General features: G+C 48.1%; 1 protein-coding gene across 3 annotated transcripts in view; it reads right to left on the bottom strand.

Moving 5' to 3' along the window:
• The window catches only part of CACNA1C (calcium channel, voltage-dependent, L type, alpha 1C subunit), a 775,650-nt gene that overhangs the window by 235,403 nt on the left and 520,539 nt on the right, over positions 1–19,708 (bottom strand). For all 3 annotated transcript variants that reach the window (XM_011967155.1, XM_011967154.1, XM_011967153.1), the window contains exon 5: positions 14,871–15,010. In XM_011967155.1, coding sequence (XP_011822545.1) covers positions 14,871–15,010 — 140 coding nt within the window. The remainder of the gene's footprint in view (positions 1–14,870; positions 15,011–19,708) is intronic.

Below are 19,708 nucleotides of genomic sequence, written 5' to 3'. Positions count from 1 at the left end.
GACCTATTCTCCCACCTCTGAACTGTGTGATTGCTACTGTATTGGGAGCTGAAAGAGTGGCATTTGCCCCGGGTCACACTCTGTCAATGACACCTCAGGTCTAGAATTAGTCGTTAAAAAAGAAATTCTTAGGTCACTGCTATTCTCTATCATCAAAGCACAGGATGATAATACTGAGAGAAATTTTAGGGGTACTACAAGTTTTTTTTTTTTTTTGTATTACTGGGAAATGCAATTTAATTAATGTAGTTTACATCTACCCGCTTTCACTAAATCTCAAGAGATTCAGGAAAGCTCTTGTTGACAATAGAAGATAAGTCTAACAACTTCTGGGGAAAATATATGATCAAGGCATTATTTCTGGGAAAATTAAGTGAATACATACATTATTTTTAAAGAAAGTATTTCTATTTTGCACAAGTGTTGATTAGTAGGACTATATGGTCTAGTAAACAGCTTGAAGAAGGCATTCTACTTTTTTTTGATGTCTCTTCAATGCAGTTGATGGTGCTCACGGTCCCAAGGCTTTTTCTGAGTTCAGCTTTTCCATTATCCTCCAACAATAGTACATTTTAAGAACACTCAGAATTATCCCAGCTTAGAACTTGAAGCACCCCTGAAAACTCACCTGATGACATGCTGTTCCAACCACCCATAGCTTCAGAGGGAAGATGTTGACAACTTATGCCAGATTATTCTCCTCTTTTCTGCCCTAACACACAGCTTGACACCCCCTATGATATGAGTGCATTTCCTGTTTAATCCTCTGCCCGTGTCAACACAATGCGGCACAGATGAAGAGGCAGACCAGTGGCTCATGTCGCTCGATGGCTGGCAGATAGTAGCCTCTGAACACATGCTCCTGGCCGGTGGCATGTCTGAGTGAAGCAGACCTTTCTGCCATCATCAGTATCATCTGCCGCTGCCACAGACCACAGTGTTTGGTGAGCTTTTGGTGAGAGGCACAGAACCATTTCCCCTGGCTAATGTTGAGATATAGACACATACACACACACACATATATATATCAAAATTATATATATACACACACAGACATATATATACACATGCATACACACATTTATATATATACACACACATACACACACACATATATATATCAAAATTATATATACACACATATATACACACATACACATATTTATATATATACACACACATATATCTCTCAACATTATATATATACACACACATATTTATATATATACACATACACACATATATATCAAAATTATATATATACACACACACATATATATACACACGCATACACACATTTATATATATACACACACATACACACACATATATATCTCAACATTATATATACACACACATATATATACACACATTGATATATATATACACACATATATATCAAAATTATATATATACACACACATATACACACACACACACATATCTCAAAATTTTATATATATATACACACACATATATATACACACATTGATATACACACACACACACACACACACACACACGTGCACCCCAACATGTTTTTCCCCTCCCAATGTGATTCTGTATATCCTTGGGGTCACATACCACACAGTCTACCGGGGTACCTACAACAGAAGTGGCAACAGCCTTGGTGGCTCTGAAATGTTCCCAAGCCAAAAATTTAAAAAAAAAAAACAAACCTAACTAACTCACTCACTAATATGCAAGGGGGTGCTCAAGAAGTCAGCTGACCGAAAATTATGCATGATTAGAGGGCAACTGCCATGGTGAAAGGTGAGCAGGTTAGGCGCTTAAAGGCTAACACTCTAGGGCGAATACAGTTGTACCCCTCCCATTTTACAGATGAGGAAGCTGAGGCTCAGAGGTTAAATGACAAGGTCACACAGCTGGCCAGACTTACATCCCCGGTCTTTTCACCGGCAGGCCGGAGTGCCTTCCACTCCATCACAATTCCTGAGGTGACAACAATACTATTTGCCATCAGGCCCTGCCACCCAAGGGGCTCACAACTCTTGAAATATAAATAAGGCAACAGGCAAACTGAGAACGACTCTCAATCTCTCGAGCCAGGCAGGGCACCCTACAGCCCAGAAGTAACGTGATTCCGCTTGGCTCAGGAAGCTGTGCTCCCTTCCAAACAACAGAAACCGAGTCCTGAAGGGAGTTATCCCAACTGGAAAACAGTCCGAACAAGATAGCCCGGATTTGCCTATCTCTAAATTCGGGATAACGTCCCTGTGTTCCTAGACCATTAGGTCGGATTCATCAGCTAATCAAGCTCTTTGAGTCTGAAGGCCTTGAACGGATGCTGAATGTTGCTTGCAGTTGGAGGTAACCCTAACATTTCTCACTGCCTCCTACATTTTGTTCTCAAATCAAAAAGAGACCAGTTCGTGACTGGAGGAAGGTGTGTGTGCCTTAGCACACACGTGACGTTCCTGTGTGACTGCATGCATTCTTTGCCCTGAGGACTTTTTACCCTGCTGTATCTAGAACACTAAATAATAAAGATGTTCTCAGTTTAGCCACATACTGTTGTGGATATTCAGTAACCTCTCAGTGAAACTCCACGACAGCGGAGGCGGGAACTTGTGAGTGTGCTTACTGTGTCAGTCAGCTCACTTTGCCGCATGGGGGGCCTCTTGCCTTCCTATCTGGTGTGGTGGATCCTCACAACCCACAGCGTCCCTCTCCAAGAGGTCTCGGATGCTGGGAGCTCGTAGGACTCTCCAGGTGGAATCTCTTTTTTATCCACAGCACCCCTATCACTCACTCTTTGTAGATTGAGAAACTGAGGCAAAGCACCTGGCAGGGCAACAGAGAAGTCGCAGCAGGGCCGGGACTCTGAGCCCTGAGCTGCTGGCCCAGGCGTCTTTCAGGGGCACATGGGAGGCGGCCGGGAAGATAGCTGCTTAACTGGGGAGGCAGTGGTCAAGGGGAAAGCCTGTCTGCATTGGGAGATCAGGAGACACTGGGGGAGAGGGTGGGCCTGGCAGGTGCTAAGGGGCGGGGCCGGGTGTGGGACCCACCCCATTCTCAATTCTGTTTCTGAGAGGCAAGGCTCCTGCAGTGTGAAGGCCCCCCCTGCCCGCCCCCTGCTGTCTCTGGCTGCCCTCCAGGGTGCTCTGCTCCGTCTGCAGAGCACAAGCCCAGGCTGCCTGGGTGGGAAGGCGGGGAGCCAGTTCTGGGGGCTTCCTCCCTCCTGGGGAGGGTGGGAGACCTGGGGGCACCAAAGATCAGCAGCCCTGAGGGTTGCCTCACGATCGCCATCAGAGTCCCCTTGCAGACCGTGCAGGAAGTAAGGGTCCTGCCCACCTGCCACCGGGTCACTCTGTGACCTTGAGGAAGTCATGTGACCCTCCGGCCGCAGAGCTCCCCTCTGTAGAATGCAAGCTCGGTTGGACTAGCCTAGTCCCTTCCCACCCAGACATTCGGATTCAGGAACAGTGCCATGAGATGCATACCGGGGACAAGGTTTGAGTACTTTCTGTGGCAGTGAAACAAGTGGGAGGGAAAGGGCTTAGAAGATGTTACAGGGACCGTCTCTGATGGGCAGGCAGGGGGACCAGGCAGCCTCCAGTGCTGTGTGAAGGAGAATGAGGGACGGCCTCGGGGGTGGCCCCCTGCACACGCCCCTGTCCTCGTAAGCAGCTTTGTAAATGTCCCCTCATGCTGTTTAAGGGTATGTGGCCTGTGAGACCCCTAAAGGACAAAGGGGATAAAAAGCAAGAGGAAGCAAAATAGAAAGTGAGGGGAGAACGAGGTCCAAGTCCAAGGACATAAGAGGGGGTGAGAACAAGGGGTGGGGAGGCCGAAGGTCTGCAAGCAGTGAGGATATAGGCTGGTGTGGGGAGGATGGGCATGTGGCAGGAGAAAAGGGATGCAGAGGCCAGCCGGTCCAGGCCCTTCAAGTCCCCGATGCAGGACAAAGTCCAGAGGGAGGGCAGACCTGCCCAAGGTCCCCAGGCTTGTTTGAGTGAATTCAGGACTGGAGGCTGGGTCCTCTGCCTACCCAGGCTTGTGCTCAGCTGCACCAGCAGCGTCCTGTGGGCATTTCAGTGTTAAATCACATCGACCAGAATTAAAGGGAGGTCTGGGAAGATGAGGATACAGGCAGTGGAAAAAGCAAGGGATTGAGAGTGAAGCACTGTGGTTTGAGCCTCTTCCCTAACTCTGGGATCTTCTCTGAGACTCCAAGATATACCAGTTTCAGGGGCTGAGTTACATGATTTTGAATATCTGCTCTAGAAAGATGTTCTCTTATCAGTCCAGGCTGGGAGGTGTCCTTAACTGCAGGTGAGGTTCAGGAGCTGTTTGCAGGGACCATGCCTGCTGCCCAGCCTCCTCTCTTGCACAATGCGGCACCACCCGGGCCAGGAAACACTTTCTTGGGAGCCACAATGGGATTGCAAATCTGCTGTGCTCAATTTACCAACAGCAAATTTCAGACAGGACAGCAAGAGTGTCTTTAAACCATCAAAATGTGAAAACACTCAGAAAAGTTGCTTTTAGTAGCTCTAATATGCCCCCAGTGGTCTGATTAACTGGCACTGCTTGCTAATCAGTGCGGCCAGTTTCACAATGACTAATCCCCAGGCGGGGAGAACCCATCCTGGGAGGAAAACTACATCTCAGGATGAGTGTGGTTCACCTGGGGACTTGGCACTTAGGTGAGTTTTCAATTTCTGCTGCAGGAATTTTTAAGTCATTATTCATCGTCTCAGTAACAATTTTTTAAAAAAGAGTGTTTGGTGTCAAGCAGCATAGGCTCTTCTGGCAGGGTGCTCAGGACAGAGCAGGATGGCCCAGACCTGGCCTCTGGGATGGAGGTCATGCAGGGTGGGAGAGAGCAGTGGCGGCTTCGGTATGGCTCTGACCCCAGCTCTGCCACCAGCCAGGGTGGGTTCGTGAACCTCCCTGGAATTCAAGATCCATGGTCAGTTCTGACCTCCTTTTGTAGATTTCCAAGACACGTAGCTGTCTCTGCAGTGCGGTTTTTTGAACGTTTCGTATGGAGAGTGAACAGCAGTGGCTGTTTAGAAAACTGCCTCTTGGCATGGCATCCAGGACCCAGCTCAGTCTGCTCACTGCGGACTTTTGTCTCCTGGCTCTCACTACCTGTACTTCCTTTTCGGTAATGGGTTGGGGCACCCCACACCTATGTGCTGGCCGAGGCTGGCCCGCATTGGTGACCTAAACAAATGAGGTTTTCACTCTCAGACATCCTTCCATCCCCATCCCTGCCTCTTCCACATAAACCTCAGGGCTCATCTCCGATGTGTCCTCCTTCATAAAACTTTTTGGACTACCACGGTCCCTGGTAAACTCTCCCCCTTCAATCCGTTTCATCATCTACACTATGCAAGTCAAATAATCACACACATGCCTCTCTGGTGATTTTTGGTCTCAGGTTGCTATTTAACTCTTGAATATTCCTTCTCTTTTAAAGTATATTTGTTGTCTCTTGAGAATGATCTTGTCCTCTATTTCTAGGCTACTTATGTAACATAATAGAATGTGACAGCTATCACTTAACTGAGCACTTACTATAAGCAGGGCACCATTAAAGTGCTTTGCATTAACTCATTCAGTCTTTCCAGCAGCATATGAAACAGGTAACAGGTTTGATTACAATTCCCATTTTACATAGGAGGAAGCGAAGGCACAGAGAGGCTCAGTAACTTCCCTAAGGCCACAGAATCAGTACGTGGCAGAAGCCAGCAGTCTGATTCAAGAGCTCATGTTCAAAACCAGCATGTCTTAAGCCTTCCCTTGCCTTCTGTATGGTATCCACTCCACCCACATTCGTCTACTAACCGGTGCTGATCTGTTTTCAGGAAATGGTCCTCATCTGAGCAAGGAAAAATGGAAGCATCTGACCTCTATCCACACATGGTCCTCAGTGCTCCTTCTCACCTCTCAGGATGAAAGCAAACTTCTGTTTAACAGCGAGCTGTTTTCTATTCTTTGTGCTTCCAGATACAACATTTTACCGACAAAAGGGACATCCTGAAAGATCTAACCTTGCAAAGACTCGCATACTAGGAAAAATGTATCCCATGAAAGGTCCTTAAAGCGTTCCATTAGGACTAAATTAAAATCACGTTAACCAGGATGAAAGGGAAGTCTGGGAAGATGAGGACACGGGCAGTGGAAAAAGCAAAGGATGAAGAGTGAAGCAGTGTGGGCTTGAGCCTCTGCTCTGACTCAGGGATATTCTCTGAACTCCAAACTACGTCAGTTTCAGGGGCTGAGTTACATGATTTTGACTTTCTGCTCTAGAAAGATGTTCTCTTATCAAATCTGGACTGGGAGGTCCAGATTGAAAACTGGATGGTCCTGATGAAAACCGCACAGGTGTTCTGTTTTGACTGATGGGAGTGCGCTATTGCCCTCTGTCCCTGCCCCCAGCTTTGTGCTCGGTTCACAGAGGGTGCTCAATAAACATTCATGATGGGTGAAGCGTGTCTCCCAAGGCTAGTGCTGGTCTTACACAGAGGCGATTTTTCAGTTCCCTTCATCATCAGATCAAGTCTAGGTTGCTGTGAGTTTTCGTCAAAGACCCTACACATCTTTCTCATCTCCATCTGTCTTCTCCCCTTATCAAGTCCCTCCTGAAAGTTCTTCTCCAGAAGGCATCTGAGATGAAACGGAAAGGAGGGAACGACCCCTTGCTTACTGCTTCACAAGCAAACATACTCCTTGCATATACATTGCAAATTATTTCAGCACAACTCTCCCTATTTATTGTTCATCTCGCTGTATAACATTGATTCCTCCATATGGCTTAGCCTTTGGTGTCATATGCATGCTTCACAGCACTGCTGCTGTGGGAGACTGGATGCTCACAGCAGAGGGAACGGATTCTGTTATTGCAGAAGAGTCTCTATGAAGCCAAATGGCCAAATCTTTCAACTACACAGAACTCCATTGGATGGGCCAATCTGATTTTCACCTCCATAGCGTAATTAAGCCGTTAGCCTTACAGCCTCACGGTGTGCATCTTGAGGGCCACGGCCACTCTCCTTCCTTTGTGTGATTTCCTGGAATGCCTCTCCTCACTCATCCTTCAAGTTCCCTCCCAAATGCTACCTTCTCCAAGAAGGCTCTCCCAATTCTCCATCCCCGCTCCCCAAAGTATGGTGTCTCCAATGCATGCTTGTCACAGAATTCATCACATCGCACATCTTACCTAAACTTTGCTTTTTGGCATCTCCAAGTTTTATTCTATCTAAGCACTTTTAGGAATACTTTTTCTTCTACTACACTTCAAGCTCTCTAGAACACACTTAGCATCTGATTTACTTCTGTATCTGCTATAATGGCTGGTAAAACCTTACATAAAGTAAGTACTCAGTCGATTTTGTTGAACAAATTGATAAATGACTCACGGACTTGTACTCTCGCAATCATCTATTTCCACAACCTGTGATCATAAGATTTCAATGACATTTACTACATTTAGTGCATTTAAAAAATGCAACTTTTGGAGCCTCTAACACTATTGGTCTAGAATTGCAGATGTCAAAAACTGCCCAACGAACCTATTTGTTGTAAGAAAAACCCTATATATCTACATATCACCTGTGTACATTTCTTCATATCACCCAATTGTCATGAAGATCAAACGAGACGGAAGAAGTAAAGACCCTTCGGAAAGGCACATATCCACGAAGCTGGCAGCACTCACATCATTTTAGTGGAGTGGGTGACTCTTAGGGCCTGTGATGTAAAGCCATGCCAGCCACCATGGGCGTCTGTGCAACCACGTTTGTTCATTCTACAGATATTTATCACCTTTATTGTTGGTGCTGAGGACACAGCTGTGAACATAACTAACAGAAACTGTTGGCCTCATATAGGTTACATTCTCATGAGGTAAGGGGTGATAAGCAAATGAACACGTACACGTATAGAATCTGTCTCTTATACACATCTAGATGTGTATAAGAGACAGCTCAGGATGAAAGCAAACTTCTGTTTAACAGCGAGCTGTTTTCTATTCTTTGTGCTTCCAGATACAACATTTTACCGACAAAAGGGACATCCTGAAAGATCTAACCTTGCAAAGACTCGCATACTAGGAAAAATGTATCCCATGAAAGGTCCTTAAAGCGTTCCATTAGGACTAAATTAAAATCACGTTAACCAGGATGAAAGGGAAGTCTGGGAAGATGAGGACACGGGCAGTGGAAAAAGCAAAGGATGAAGAGTGAAGCAGTGTGGGCTTGAGCCTCTGCTCTGACTCAGGGATATTCTCTGAACTCCAAACTACGTCAGTTTCAGGGGCTGAGTTACATGATTTTGACTTTCTGCTCTAGAAAGATGTTCTCTTATCAAATCTGGACTGGGAGGTCCAGATTGAAAACTGGATGGTCCTTATGAAAACCGCACAGGTGTTCTGTTTTGACTGATGGGAGTGCGCTATTGCCCTCTGTCCCTGCCCCCAGCTTTGTGCTCGGTTCACAGAGGGTGCTCAATAAACATTCATGATGGGTGAAGCGTGTCTCCCAAGGCTAGTGCTGGTCTTACACAGAGGCGATTTTTCAGTTCCCTTCATCATCAGATCAAGTCTAGGTTGCTGTGAGTTTTCGTCAAAGACCCTACACATCTTTCTCATCTCCATCTGTCTTCTCCCCTTATCAAGTCCCTCCTGAAAGTTCTTCTCCAGAAGGCATCTGAGATGAAACGGAAAGGAGGGAACGACCCCTTGCTTACTGCTTCACAAGCAAACGTACTCCTTGCATATACATTGCAAATTATTTCAGCACAACTCTCCCTATTTATTGTTCATCTCGCTGTATAACATTGATTCCTCCATATGGCTTAGCCTTTGGTGTCATATGCATGCTTCACAGCACTGCTGCTGTGGGAGACTGGATGCTCACAGCAGAGGGAACGGATTCTGTTATTGCAGAAGAGTCTCTATGAAGCCAAATGGCCAAATCTTTCAACTACACAGAACTCCATTGGATGGGCCAATCTGATTTTCACCTCCATAGCGTAATTAAGCCGTTAGCCTTACAGCCTCACGGTGTGCATCTTGAGGGCCACGGCCACTCTCCTTCCTTTGTGTGATTTCCTGGAATGCCTCTCCTCACTCATCCTTCAAGTTCCCTCCCAAATGCTACCTTCTCCAAGAAGGCTCTCCCAATTCTCCATCCCCGCTCCCCAAAGTATGGCGTCTCCAATGCATGCTTGTCACAGAATTCATCACATCGCACATCTTACCTAAACTTTGCTTTTTGGCATCTCCAAGTTTTATTCTATCTAAGCACTTTTAGGAATACTTTTTCTTCTACTACACTTCAAGCTCTCTAGAACACACTTAGCATCTGATTTACTTCTGTATCTGCTATAATGGCTGGTAAAACCTTACATAAAGTAAGTACTCAGTCGATTTTGTTGAACAAATTGATAAATGACTCACGGACTTGTACTCTCGCAATCATCTATTTCCACAACCTGTGATCATAAGATTTCAATGACATTTAGTACATTTAGTGCATTTAAAAAATGCAACTTTTGGAGCCTCTAACACTATTGGTCTAGAATTGCAGATGTCAAAAACTGCCCAACGAACCTATTTGTTGTAAGAAAAACCCTATATATCTACATATCACCTGTGTACATTTCTTCATATCACCCAATTGTCATGAAGATCAAACGGGACGGAAGAAGTAAAGACCCTTCGGAAAGGCACATATCCACGAAGCTGGCAGCACTCACATCATTTTAGTGGAGTGGGTGACTCTTAGGGCCTGTGATGTAAAGCCATGCCAGCCACCATGGGCGTCTGTGCAACCACGTTTGTTCATTCTACAGATATTTATCACCTTTATTGTTGGTGCTGAGGACACAGCTGTGAACACAACTAACAGAAACTGTTGGCCTCATATAGGTTACATTCTCATGAGGTAAGGGGTGATAAGCAAATGAACACGTACACGTATAGAATGGCAGATGGTGAGAGGTGATGTGGGGAAATGGAGCAGGGAAGGGTGGATGAATGGGGTGACGGGACGGCATCAGAGGGGGCTGAAGAGGTGCACAGGCCTTTGTGGAGAGCTGAGTCGAGGGCGTTCAGACAGAAGGAGCAGCGCCGGCCACCACCCCACAGTGGGGTGAGTTTGGAATGTTGGAGGAATAGCAAGGGGGTCACTGTGGAGGGCTGGTAAGGAAGGAAAGGAGGGGAGGGTGAAGGAGGTGAGCTCAGGGAGGAAGAAGGCGTGAGACTGCAGGGCCTATGGGACTTTGGAGCTCACTCTGGGCAAGTCATGGAAGCTTTGGAGGGTCGTGAGCAGGGTAGGAACATGATCCGACTTGGCTGTTCAGAGGGCTGTTTGAATGCTGTGTTAGGTCCAGGCCATGATAGGGGTTGAGGCAGAGACTCCTTCAGGAGGCTGTCGCCATCATCCAGGTCAGAGGCGAGGGCTGCCAGCACTGAGCCGAGTGTGTAGGTGGTAAGAGACAAATTCTTGATATGTTTGGAAGGTAAAGTTTGTAGGATTTTCTGATGGATTGTATGCAAAGAGTGATAAAAAGAAATAAGTCCAATAAGGCCTGAGAAGCTAGAAGGATGAGGCTAGCATTTACCCAGCTGAGAAAAACTTTGGGAAGACTGGGAGTTCTGCCATGGGTCTTGCTAAGTGCAAGATACTTATTAGCTATTCAGACAGGAGAGGAATGGAGTTGGCAGGTAGAGATGCAAGTCTGAGGTTTGGAGAAAGGGTCTGGGCTGGTGACACACAGCTGGTGGTTATTGGAAGATACAGAGATTATATTTAACACCAGGAGGCTGGACGTGATAACTAGGGAGTGAGTATGGACACAGGAGAGGTCTCAGGATCTACCCCTGGAGTGTCCCAATGTTAAGAGGGTGAGAAGATGAGACAGAGGTCAGCAAAGGATTCCAAGAAGAAGAAACAAGCACATGAAGGGCAGAGCTAAGAAAGAACAGTGTTCCGGAGCAGGGTGCCCTGTAATCCCAGCACTTTGGGAGGCCGAAGCGGGCGGATCACGAGGTCAGGAGATCGAGACCATCCTGGCGAACGATGTTGAAACCTTGTCTCTACTAAAAATACAAAAAAAAAAATTGCCGAGCGTGGTGGCAGGTGCCTGTAGTCCCAGCTACTAGGGAGGTTGAGGCAGGAGAATAGCGTGAACCTAGGAGGAGGAGCTTGCAGTGAGCCGAGATGGCGCCACTGCACTCCAACCTGGGCAACAGAGCGAGACTCCATCTCAAAAAAAAAAAAAAAAAAAAAGAACAGTGTCCCAAGGGCCAAGGGTAATAGTGGCTCAAAGACAAGGAGTGATCAGCTGTATCCAAAGCTGTCAACAGATCATGTAACACGGTCCTGGAGCACAGAGCACTGGGTGCAGTAACGGTGATCGCTGATGGTCTGGACAGGAGATGTTTTGGTGCAGCAGTGGGAAAGAAAGCCCCATCAGAGTGGATTCAAGAGAGAACAGGAGGACAAGAATCACAGACAACAGGTAGAGGCAACTCTTGAGGAGTTTTGTTGAAATACAGAAGGAGATAACCTAGGTTATGAGAAGTAGAAGAAGGAGGCATTTGTCTAGGTTTGTAGTCGGGGGAGATACTGCTGACATCTTTGTAGATGACACCAACCACACTGGCACAATGCACGGATCCACCATGGTCTGCATGGTTCCCTGTTTCAAAAGCTGCACAGACACTATTCCAGCAAGAAAGGGCAGAAGGCTGCATGAGCTGAGGAAGTCACCATTTTACTGGTGACCCACAGGAAACCAGACACAGTTGTTGCTCCTACGCATAAGCATGGAGCTACCTGCAGGGCACCCACAACAGCAAAACCATCTCAGTGTCATCATCTCTAATGGCGAAAATATTTTCCTGGACTGCACGGCAGGTAACATGAGGGCTTTGCATTTGAGGCCTTCATCGTCTTGAGAGAATTTCTAGGAGTGTTACTGCTTCCTGACCACTGCAAGACACATCTACCTTGCTTAAGTACAGATGGAGACAGGGCTCCGTCCTCGGGAAGTTTCCTCTGTAGTGGAACCCAAGTGACCCAATCTAATCTAATTCTTCCTTTTAATGCACTGTAGCATGAGAGGCTCTCAACCATATTCATCTCTAATTAAGCATCTCTGGACTAGAGCAATTATTGTAGCTACTGCTGTTGATAACAATCATCTCCTCGGTCTCTTTGTGGTAGGCTGCTATGTGTTCTCAATCGTTCACCCATGCTTCTCTGAAGGTTCAGCACACTTCTTGGCCCCGTTATCTCTGAGGGTGGCCATGGGACTTGCTTTGGCCAGTGGAATGTGAACAGCTAGGACAGAAGCCACATTTAAGCATAAGCCTTAAGTTGCTGGTGCGGTTGGCTCTAGGCCCCATTTTGTGAGCATCTGCTCTCAGCCATGACAACTACAAGGCCTAACACCGAAGGTGAGGGCTCCTTTGACCTGGGCTCTGGAATTGAAGGGCACGCAGAATGAGGTCAAGCCCAGAGTCCAGCTGCGGGCAGTAGAGCTGCAGCTGACCACCATCCTCAGGTGCCAGGAGCCAGGTGTAAAAGTTGCTGGTTGTAAGCCGTGGAGAGTTTGGGACTGTTTATTCCTACAGCAAAAGTTGACTGATATACTCTTTTATTAGACTGTCAAATTTATCTAGTGAAGGAACCATGCTTGTTCTTTATGATATGCCCTAATATCCCTAATAAGAATTGTAGGCCCCTAATAAGTACATAGATAACAGGCCAAGGGTCACTGTGTCCATTTTGCTTGGTTGGCTGGCATTTGGAATTAACTCCTAGTTCCTATCACTGACACACTGGCAGTACCATTATCAGCTCCTTAAAGTCATGTTCAAAGTCACTGTCATCTTCCCTTCCTACTTCCTGATTTGGGCTATTGAGTTATGGTTGATTGACAAGGAAAACCCAAATAATTTAGGCTTCAAAAAGAAGTGAGTCCTGGCCATGATATATGCAGTTTCTATTCCTAAGTACTCCCAAACAGTCAAGGCTGAGTAGAGAAAGTCGGCTTTAATTGTGCTTGTGTGCTCAGCTCTGTGTGCCTTTTGAGCTTAAGACAGGCCACAAGCTTTGCCCAGGGAGTCCCACTGCAAAGAAAACAAACCCTTGCTTTTGCTTATTTAGTAGGTTCCCTTTGCTTATTTAGAGACTGAACTAGGTATTGTGTGGGAATCAGAGGCAATAGAAGGCACAGTTCTTGGTTTCAAGGGGCTTATGGTGTAGTTTAAGAGACAGGATATATGTGTAAAACTCCAAGACAATCGGCCAGGCACAGTGGCTCACGCCTGTAATTCCAGCACTTTGGGAGGCTGAGGCAGGCGGATCATGAGATCAGGAGATCGAAACCATCCTAGCTAACATGGTGAAATCCCGTCTCTACTAAAAATACAAAAAAAAAAAAAAAAAAAAATTAGCTGAGCATGGTGGCATGCACCTGTAGTACCAGGTACTCGGGAGGCTGAGGCAGGAGAATCGCTTGAACCTGGGAGGTGGAGGTTACAGTGAGCCGAGATCGTGCCACTGCACTCCAGCCTGGGCGACAGAACGTGACTCCATCTTAAAAAAAAAAAAAATTCCAAGACAATCAAGAGATATATACCACTTAATTCTTTAAAAGAGGCAGTGCAGTGTGGTAGGAAAAAGAGCTGGTCTAGAAATCAGGAGACCTGATTCTAGTTTTGGCTCTACTGCTAGTTAATTAAAGTCACAGGAAGATCTTTTCACTGTTCTGTGCATGAATAACTGGTTAATATAAAGCCCCTCACATTTCCACGGTTTCATGACTCCATGAGATACCAACCAGCAGCACACTGGGAACCAAGTGCTCAGTGCATGGCATGGGTAGGAGAGGCTGTGCATCTGGAGGTCATCTGTCTTCCTGTCCCTCACCCCATCTCCAAGCTCATCTGGTCCTAGCCTAGTCTGAGAGGTCTCCTATGTCTTGAGTTATGGACCGAATCTACTGGAACTGAACTGAAAGTAAAATTTAAACAAATGAGTCCAGAATTGTTCTCAGACACCACAAACTGAAGAGGAAAGAGTAGGAGGAGTTCTCCTAAAGTGGACTGAGCCCCCAGGAGCACCTTGGGCTGGGGTTTGCTGGCACCTCCCCAGGGCGCCTGAAGCCACTGTGTTCAGTACCTGGGGTGCATCCATAATGGGCCAGGCTTCTGCAGGAGTGGCAGAAGAGGTGTCGTCCAAGTGACTGACATCCGGATAGACAATGCCTCTCCAAACCCTTCCCCTGATTCAGAGAGCTGAATACCCTCCTCTCTTTGGGTAAAATCACTTCTCACAATGACAGGTGTGGTGTCCCCAGTGGGGCTCCTGAGGCCTGGACTGCCCTATTTGACAGGACGGGAGGAGAGGGCTGGGAGAAAGGTCAAAACGGAACTTTCAGAACATCCACTGATGCTTTCCTGATTGTTCTTCGGAAAAATACAGAAAGTAGAGATAATCTCATTGGCTGAAGTGCTCTGGAGCCTCGGGGATTAGCCACCTGGCTCTTCTGCTGCAAACTGTATTTAAATCCCCATCCCAGGGCCTCCGGGGTGGCTCAGATGGCCATGGGATTACTTCCTTCGTGTAGTATTCATGTGGCTGAGTGACTGCTGTGAACCGTCTCCAGGAGTTTCCAGGAGCTGGGACCACAGTGTGTTTTAAGGTACTTACATCAGAGTTAGGTTCTTCAGCTCAAAGGAACTCATTTTAAAACAAAAACAAAAACAAAAACCCCTCCCTTTATATGAAAGCAGGTCCCTTTGCAGAGTGTTCTTGGCAATTCAGCAAGGGACAGCAGAAGGTGGCGAGGAGATAACACTGTACACAAGAACAGGCTTCACTTACTTGGGACTCCGGACACCAGCCGCAGGGGCCGCAGCACGCGGAAGGCCCTCAGCGCTTTCACGTCAAATCCGGCCCCTTTCCCTCCGAGAGCGTTCGCCCCGTCTGCTTTGGTTGCTTGTTCTAAAATTGCACTAAAAAGCCTAGAAGAGAGGAAAGAGAGAAGGACTCTGTCAGGACTGGGTTTTTGTTTGTTTTTTTTTTGTTTTGTTTTGTTTTGTTTTTGAAACGGAGTCCGCTCTGTCGCCCAGGCTGGAGTGCAGTGGCCAGATCTCAGCTCACTGCAAGCTCCGCCTCCCGGGTTCCCGCCATTCTCCTGCCTCAGCCTCCCGAGTAGCTGGGACTACAGGCGCCCGCCACCTCGCCCGGCTAGTTTTTTGTATTTTTTAGTAGAGATGGGGTTTCACCGTGTTCTCCAGGATGGTCTCGATCTCCTGACCTCGTGATCCGCCCGCCTCGGCCTCCCAAAGTGCTGGGATTACAGGCTTGAGCCACCGCGCCCCGCCGAGGACTGGGTTGGGCAAAATTGCGCAGGGGTCTCCAGCCCAGGAGTGGGTGCTGTGGGCGTGCGTGGAGTCTGTGGGTGGTTGTAAGCTGACATCAGTGTGGGTGGTGGCCATGCCCAGGGTGCCACCATGGCCCAGGGAGGCCTGAGCGAGCTGAGGGGCAGGCCCTCTGCCATCATAAAGGCATGAGCTGGACAGGCGCTGGGCAAAAGTGGGAAGCAGGTGACGTCTGTCGTCAGTCCTCATCTCCTTGAGGAGCCCTCCGCCCTCTCCATGGTATCCCAGCACCCCTCCCAGGAGTGCCAGCAACCACGTGCTCTATTTCCCCACCTCCTTCCTTCTAGAGACCCCCTCTCTTTGACTTGTTCCTGGCCCATGGAAATCTGCTTTGTGCTGGCCTCGGTGGCTGCTCAGGAGGCGGGCGCTGCACAAATGAATGAATGGTTCAGTGGTTAAACAAGAAGGTCTCAAGTGGGGCAAAACCACACGTGCATGTAACTGAGATGCAGGGCTTTCGGCCCTGCCACTGTAGGTCTGAGCTGGCATATTCACTCCTCCAATAAACAAGAACACCTGGGACGTGTCGGGCACTGTTCTAGATACTGGGGCTACAGTAAAACGGACAAAGTCCTTCCCCTCATGGAACTTACATTCTAGCAGGGAGACAGACAATAAACTGCGCAATCAGTAAACAGACACTGCAGCTTAGAGTGCTGAGTGCTGAGCAGGAGGGGCAGCGAGGGGCTCTGCAGAGAGAGGGTGAGGGCCGCCTCCCTTCCCACCTGAGAGGTCTGCACAAAGAACTCCCTGCAGGTGACACTTGAGCAGAGGCCTATGGGAAGTGAGGGTGGCACCCACTTCACTATCTGGAGACTGTTCCAGGCAGAGGAAGCAGGTGAGCCAGGGGCCCAAGGGAGGAGCAGGGTGTTTTAGAGGAACAGCAGCGACCAGTGTGGCTGGAGCAGGGCAGGGAAAGCGGAGAACTGTGGGAGAGGAAGTCAGAGAGGAAATAGGGAATCCCACCAGGTGCTGGTATCCTCTCTGAGACAGAAGCCACTGGGGGAGTTTGAGCAGGAGAGTGACATGACCTAACTACAGGTCTAAAAGAATCATTCTGCTGTTGTGGGAGACTCTCCTGTTGGGGGTGAGGCCAGAGACCAGCTGCTGCAGTCACCCAGGCACGAGACGCTGGTGGCTCAGAACGAGCGGTGGTGTTGGAGGTAGTGAGAAAAAGTTGGATACCAGATTTACCTTAAGATAAAGCTGGTGGGACTGGCTGATGGACTAGATGTGAGGTGTGAGAAAGAGAGGGGAATCAGAGAAGATTCCAACAGTTTGGGCGTGAGCAACAGGAATGATGAGATATGGTTGAATGGACATCATGGGTTCTGCCAAGAACTTCTTGAAGCTTTAGTTGTTGCTTGGACATCGAATGCATGTCTTGAGTTGGTTCTACTGTGTCTGGAGGTCAGTGGGGAGGTCCAAGCTGGAGAAAAAAGCGCAGTAGTTGCATAGTTCATATTTAAAGTCAAATCATATGTGACTACCTAGGAGGCCAGCGCAGAAGGTGAGGATGTGAAAGGACCCAACCCTGCAGTGCTCCCACACTGAGGGGTCAAGAGAGGAGAAAGCAACAAGAGAGACTGACGAGGGATGGCTTGCAGAGCAGGGACATGGAGAGAACAGCGCCCCACGAAGCGAGTGGTCAGTGAACAGGCGGTGCTGTCACATGCTTCAGAGACACGGCTGGACACTGACCACCGGGTTTACCAACATCAAGACCATCCAGACCTTGAAGGCATCTGTGTTGGTGGAGCGACGTGGACAAACACCTAGCAGACATAGGTTCAAGACAGCATGGGAGGTGTGGGACACCGTGAGGATAGACAGCCCTAGCCAACAGAAACATGAGGCAAGCCAGAGGTGTGAGCTGCATGTGTAATTTACCTTTGCTAGGAGCCACATTAAAAAAGTAAAAACAGGCGAAATTAACAGTGATCATAGATTTTATTTCACCCAACATAGCCAAAATATTACCATCTCAACATGTAATAAATATAAAAAATTATTCGGGAGACATTTGTCATTCCTTGTTTTGTAACTAAATCTTTGAAATATGCTGTCTATTTTATACTTATGGTTATTATTATTGCAATTCAGATTAGCCACATTCCAAGTGCTGAATGGCCACATGTGGCTACCGCAGAGACAAGTCTTTTCAGAAATTTTGCTCTAAATGAGTAGAGAAAAAAAGGGGGTTATAGAAGTGGAAGTGGAGTCAAGAGGGTTTTGTTTCTGAATGGGAGATATGACAGCATTTTTCTATGTGATGGGAATCATCTAACAGAGGCAGAAAATGTGATGAGATAGAAGTGAGAGAGAACCGCTGCTGGTAGGACGGAGCTCCTTCATTGGCAAGAAGGGGATGGGTGCACACGAAGGGTGCCCACCTGTGCAGGGGCAGGGCTGTGTGCCATGGTTCAGTAAGGCGGCACATTGTCAGCACAGACGCGTGGCTGTGGGAATATATGAAAGTCCCCTTCTGACTGCATCTTTCTCAGGGAACTGGGGAACGAGGCCATCAGCTGAAAATGTGAAAGAGGAAGGAGATGGGAAGTGTGAAGAGAGAGGCAAGGGTGCTGAAAGAATTCTCTCAGAAAGCAGAAGGGTGAATGGGGTGGGGATAAAGCAGGAGGGCCCTCAGGTGTCACCAAGGGCCTCCTCGAGGTCGGAGGTCATGAGTGTAAAGTGAGACTCTGCTCAACTTTGCAGATTTCTTGACCCTTTCCAGGTACCAAGCAGATCTCTGGTCGGACTTGATTAGGGTTGGTATTTTTCCAGGTGTGCAAGATAAACAGACAGAAGACTAAGAATGTTGAGCATAAATGCAAGCCTTGAGTGAGTGCAGCAGTGGCACATGGCATCTGTGCTGGCTGGAAGGAGGGTGGACATGGTGGCAGGGATGAAGAGTGCGGTGGGACGAAGGGATCGTGGGAGTCAGGGTGAGAGAGGGAGGGGACGGGAAAGACGGTGGTGCTGGTTAGACAGTAGGATGTTAGATCTGGGATGATGAGGGAGGTGTTATCAGTGGTGACAGGGATATTGGCTATAACCAGGGGAGTGAGCCTACTGAGACAGGCTCCCCAGAAGGCAGATATCCAGGAACCAAGAAGCTACTGCAGGGAAGGCAGAGAAGAAGTGAGTGTTGGAGTGAAGCAGAGTGAGCCAAGAGCCCATGTCCTAAAGGCACAAGGAGGGGTGACTCAAAGGTCTGCAGAAGGTTGCAGTAAACAGAAGTAAGGCATAGAGGATCTGATGACACAAATGTCAAAAGGGACGGGGGGTGCAGTGGAGCAGAAATCAGGAGCTGGCAGGGCCCCCTTAGACCTGGCAACCTGGTGCAGTGGAAGGAGGCTTCTGGGAGAGGAAGTGGCCGCCTGCTGAGAGACAGCAGAGAAAGCTGTACCCTCCTGGGAGAATCTGGAAGTGACCAGAAAGGAAACTGAGAACTGGGCCACCTGTTTTGCAAAGTTTTGTTGGAATTCAGTGACACCCACTCATGGAGATACCGCTCTTGTCCTGCTGCTGGGCAGGGTGGAGTAGCTGGAACAGAGACTTGGCTTGCAAAGATGAAAACCAGCATCTGGCTCTTACAGAAAAGTTGACTGACCCCGAACAGGCGAGAGACTATGGGGATGGGAGGGCACAGTGGGAAGGTTTCCGCCGCGGGGGAGTGAGAAAGGAGGGGTTAGATCAGAGGATGCACAGAGCCACATGGGAACAGGAGTCCGGGCGATGAGGGACGACTCAAGAATTTTGGGCTTTTCATGGCAACCGAGAAAAATAGGGGAAAGGGCGTGCAGGGCGATTTCTGTGCTTTATACCCAGAGAGGATGCAATGGATTCATTGGCAGCAGAGTGCACTACACGCTGGGTCGTGTTTCTTCAGTAGTGGGGCCTGGGATCAAGGAGGGCACCCAGGTATTAGGAGTGGGTCTCCATATCGGGTCTGAACTATGAGCCAGGGCAACTTTCACTCAGGAGCAACAGGCTTGAGCTCTTAAGTGACTTATGCCCCAGGTAACTGGATCTAGAAATGGGAAACTGCAGCTGGGGGATTAGTCAGATGCATTAGCAGAAGTTCAGGGCCAGGCAGGGCTGAGCCATGAGGGGATCGGCCTAGAAACGCTCCATGGAGGCCCCCAGGCACTGACTGGCTGAGTGACTGGGGTACTGGCTCCTCCGGTCCAGAGGATGTCCCTTCTATCTGGTCTGTGTATTGGACCTCTGAACGAGACTCTCAACAGCGGGCTCTGCAGCCGAACGAAGTTTGAG

Source organism: Mandrillus leucophaeus, unplaced genomic scaffold (genome assembly GCF_000951045.1).
Source record: "Mandrillus leucophaeus isolate KB7577 unplaced genomic scaffold, Mleu.le_1.0 Scaffold79, whole genome shotgun sequence".
NCBI classification, from domain to species: domain Eukaryota; kingdom Metazoa; phylum Chordata; class Mammalia; order Primates; family Cercopithecidae; genus Mandrillus; species Mandrillus leucophaeus.
This window is presented reverse-complemented; position numbering and strand designations above follow the sequence as displayed.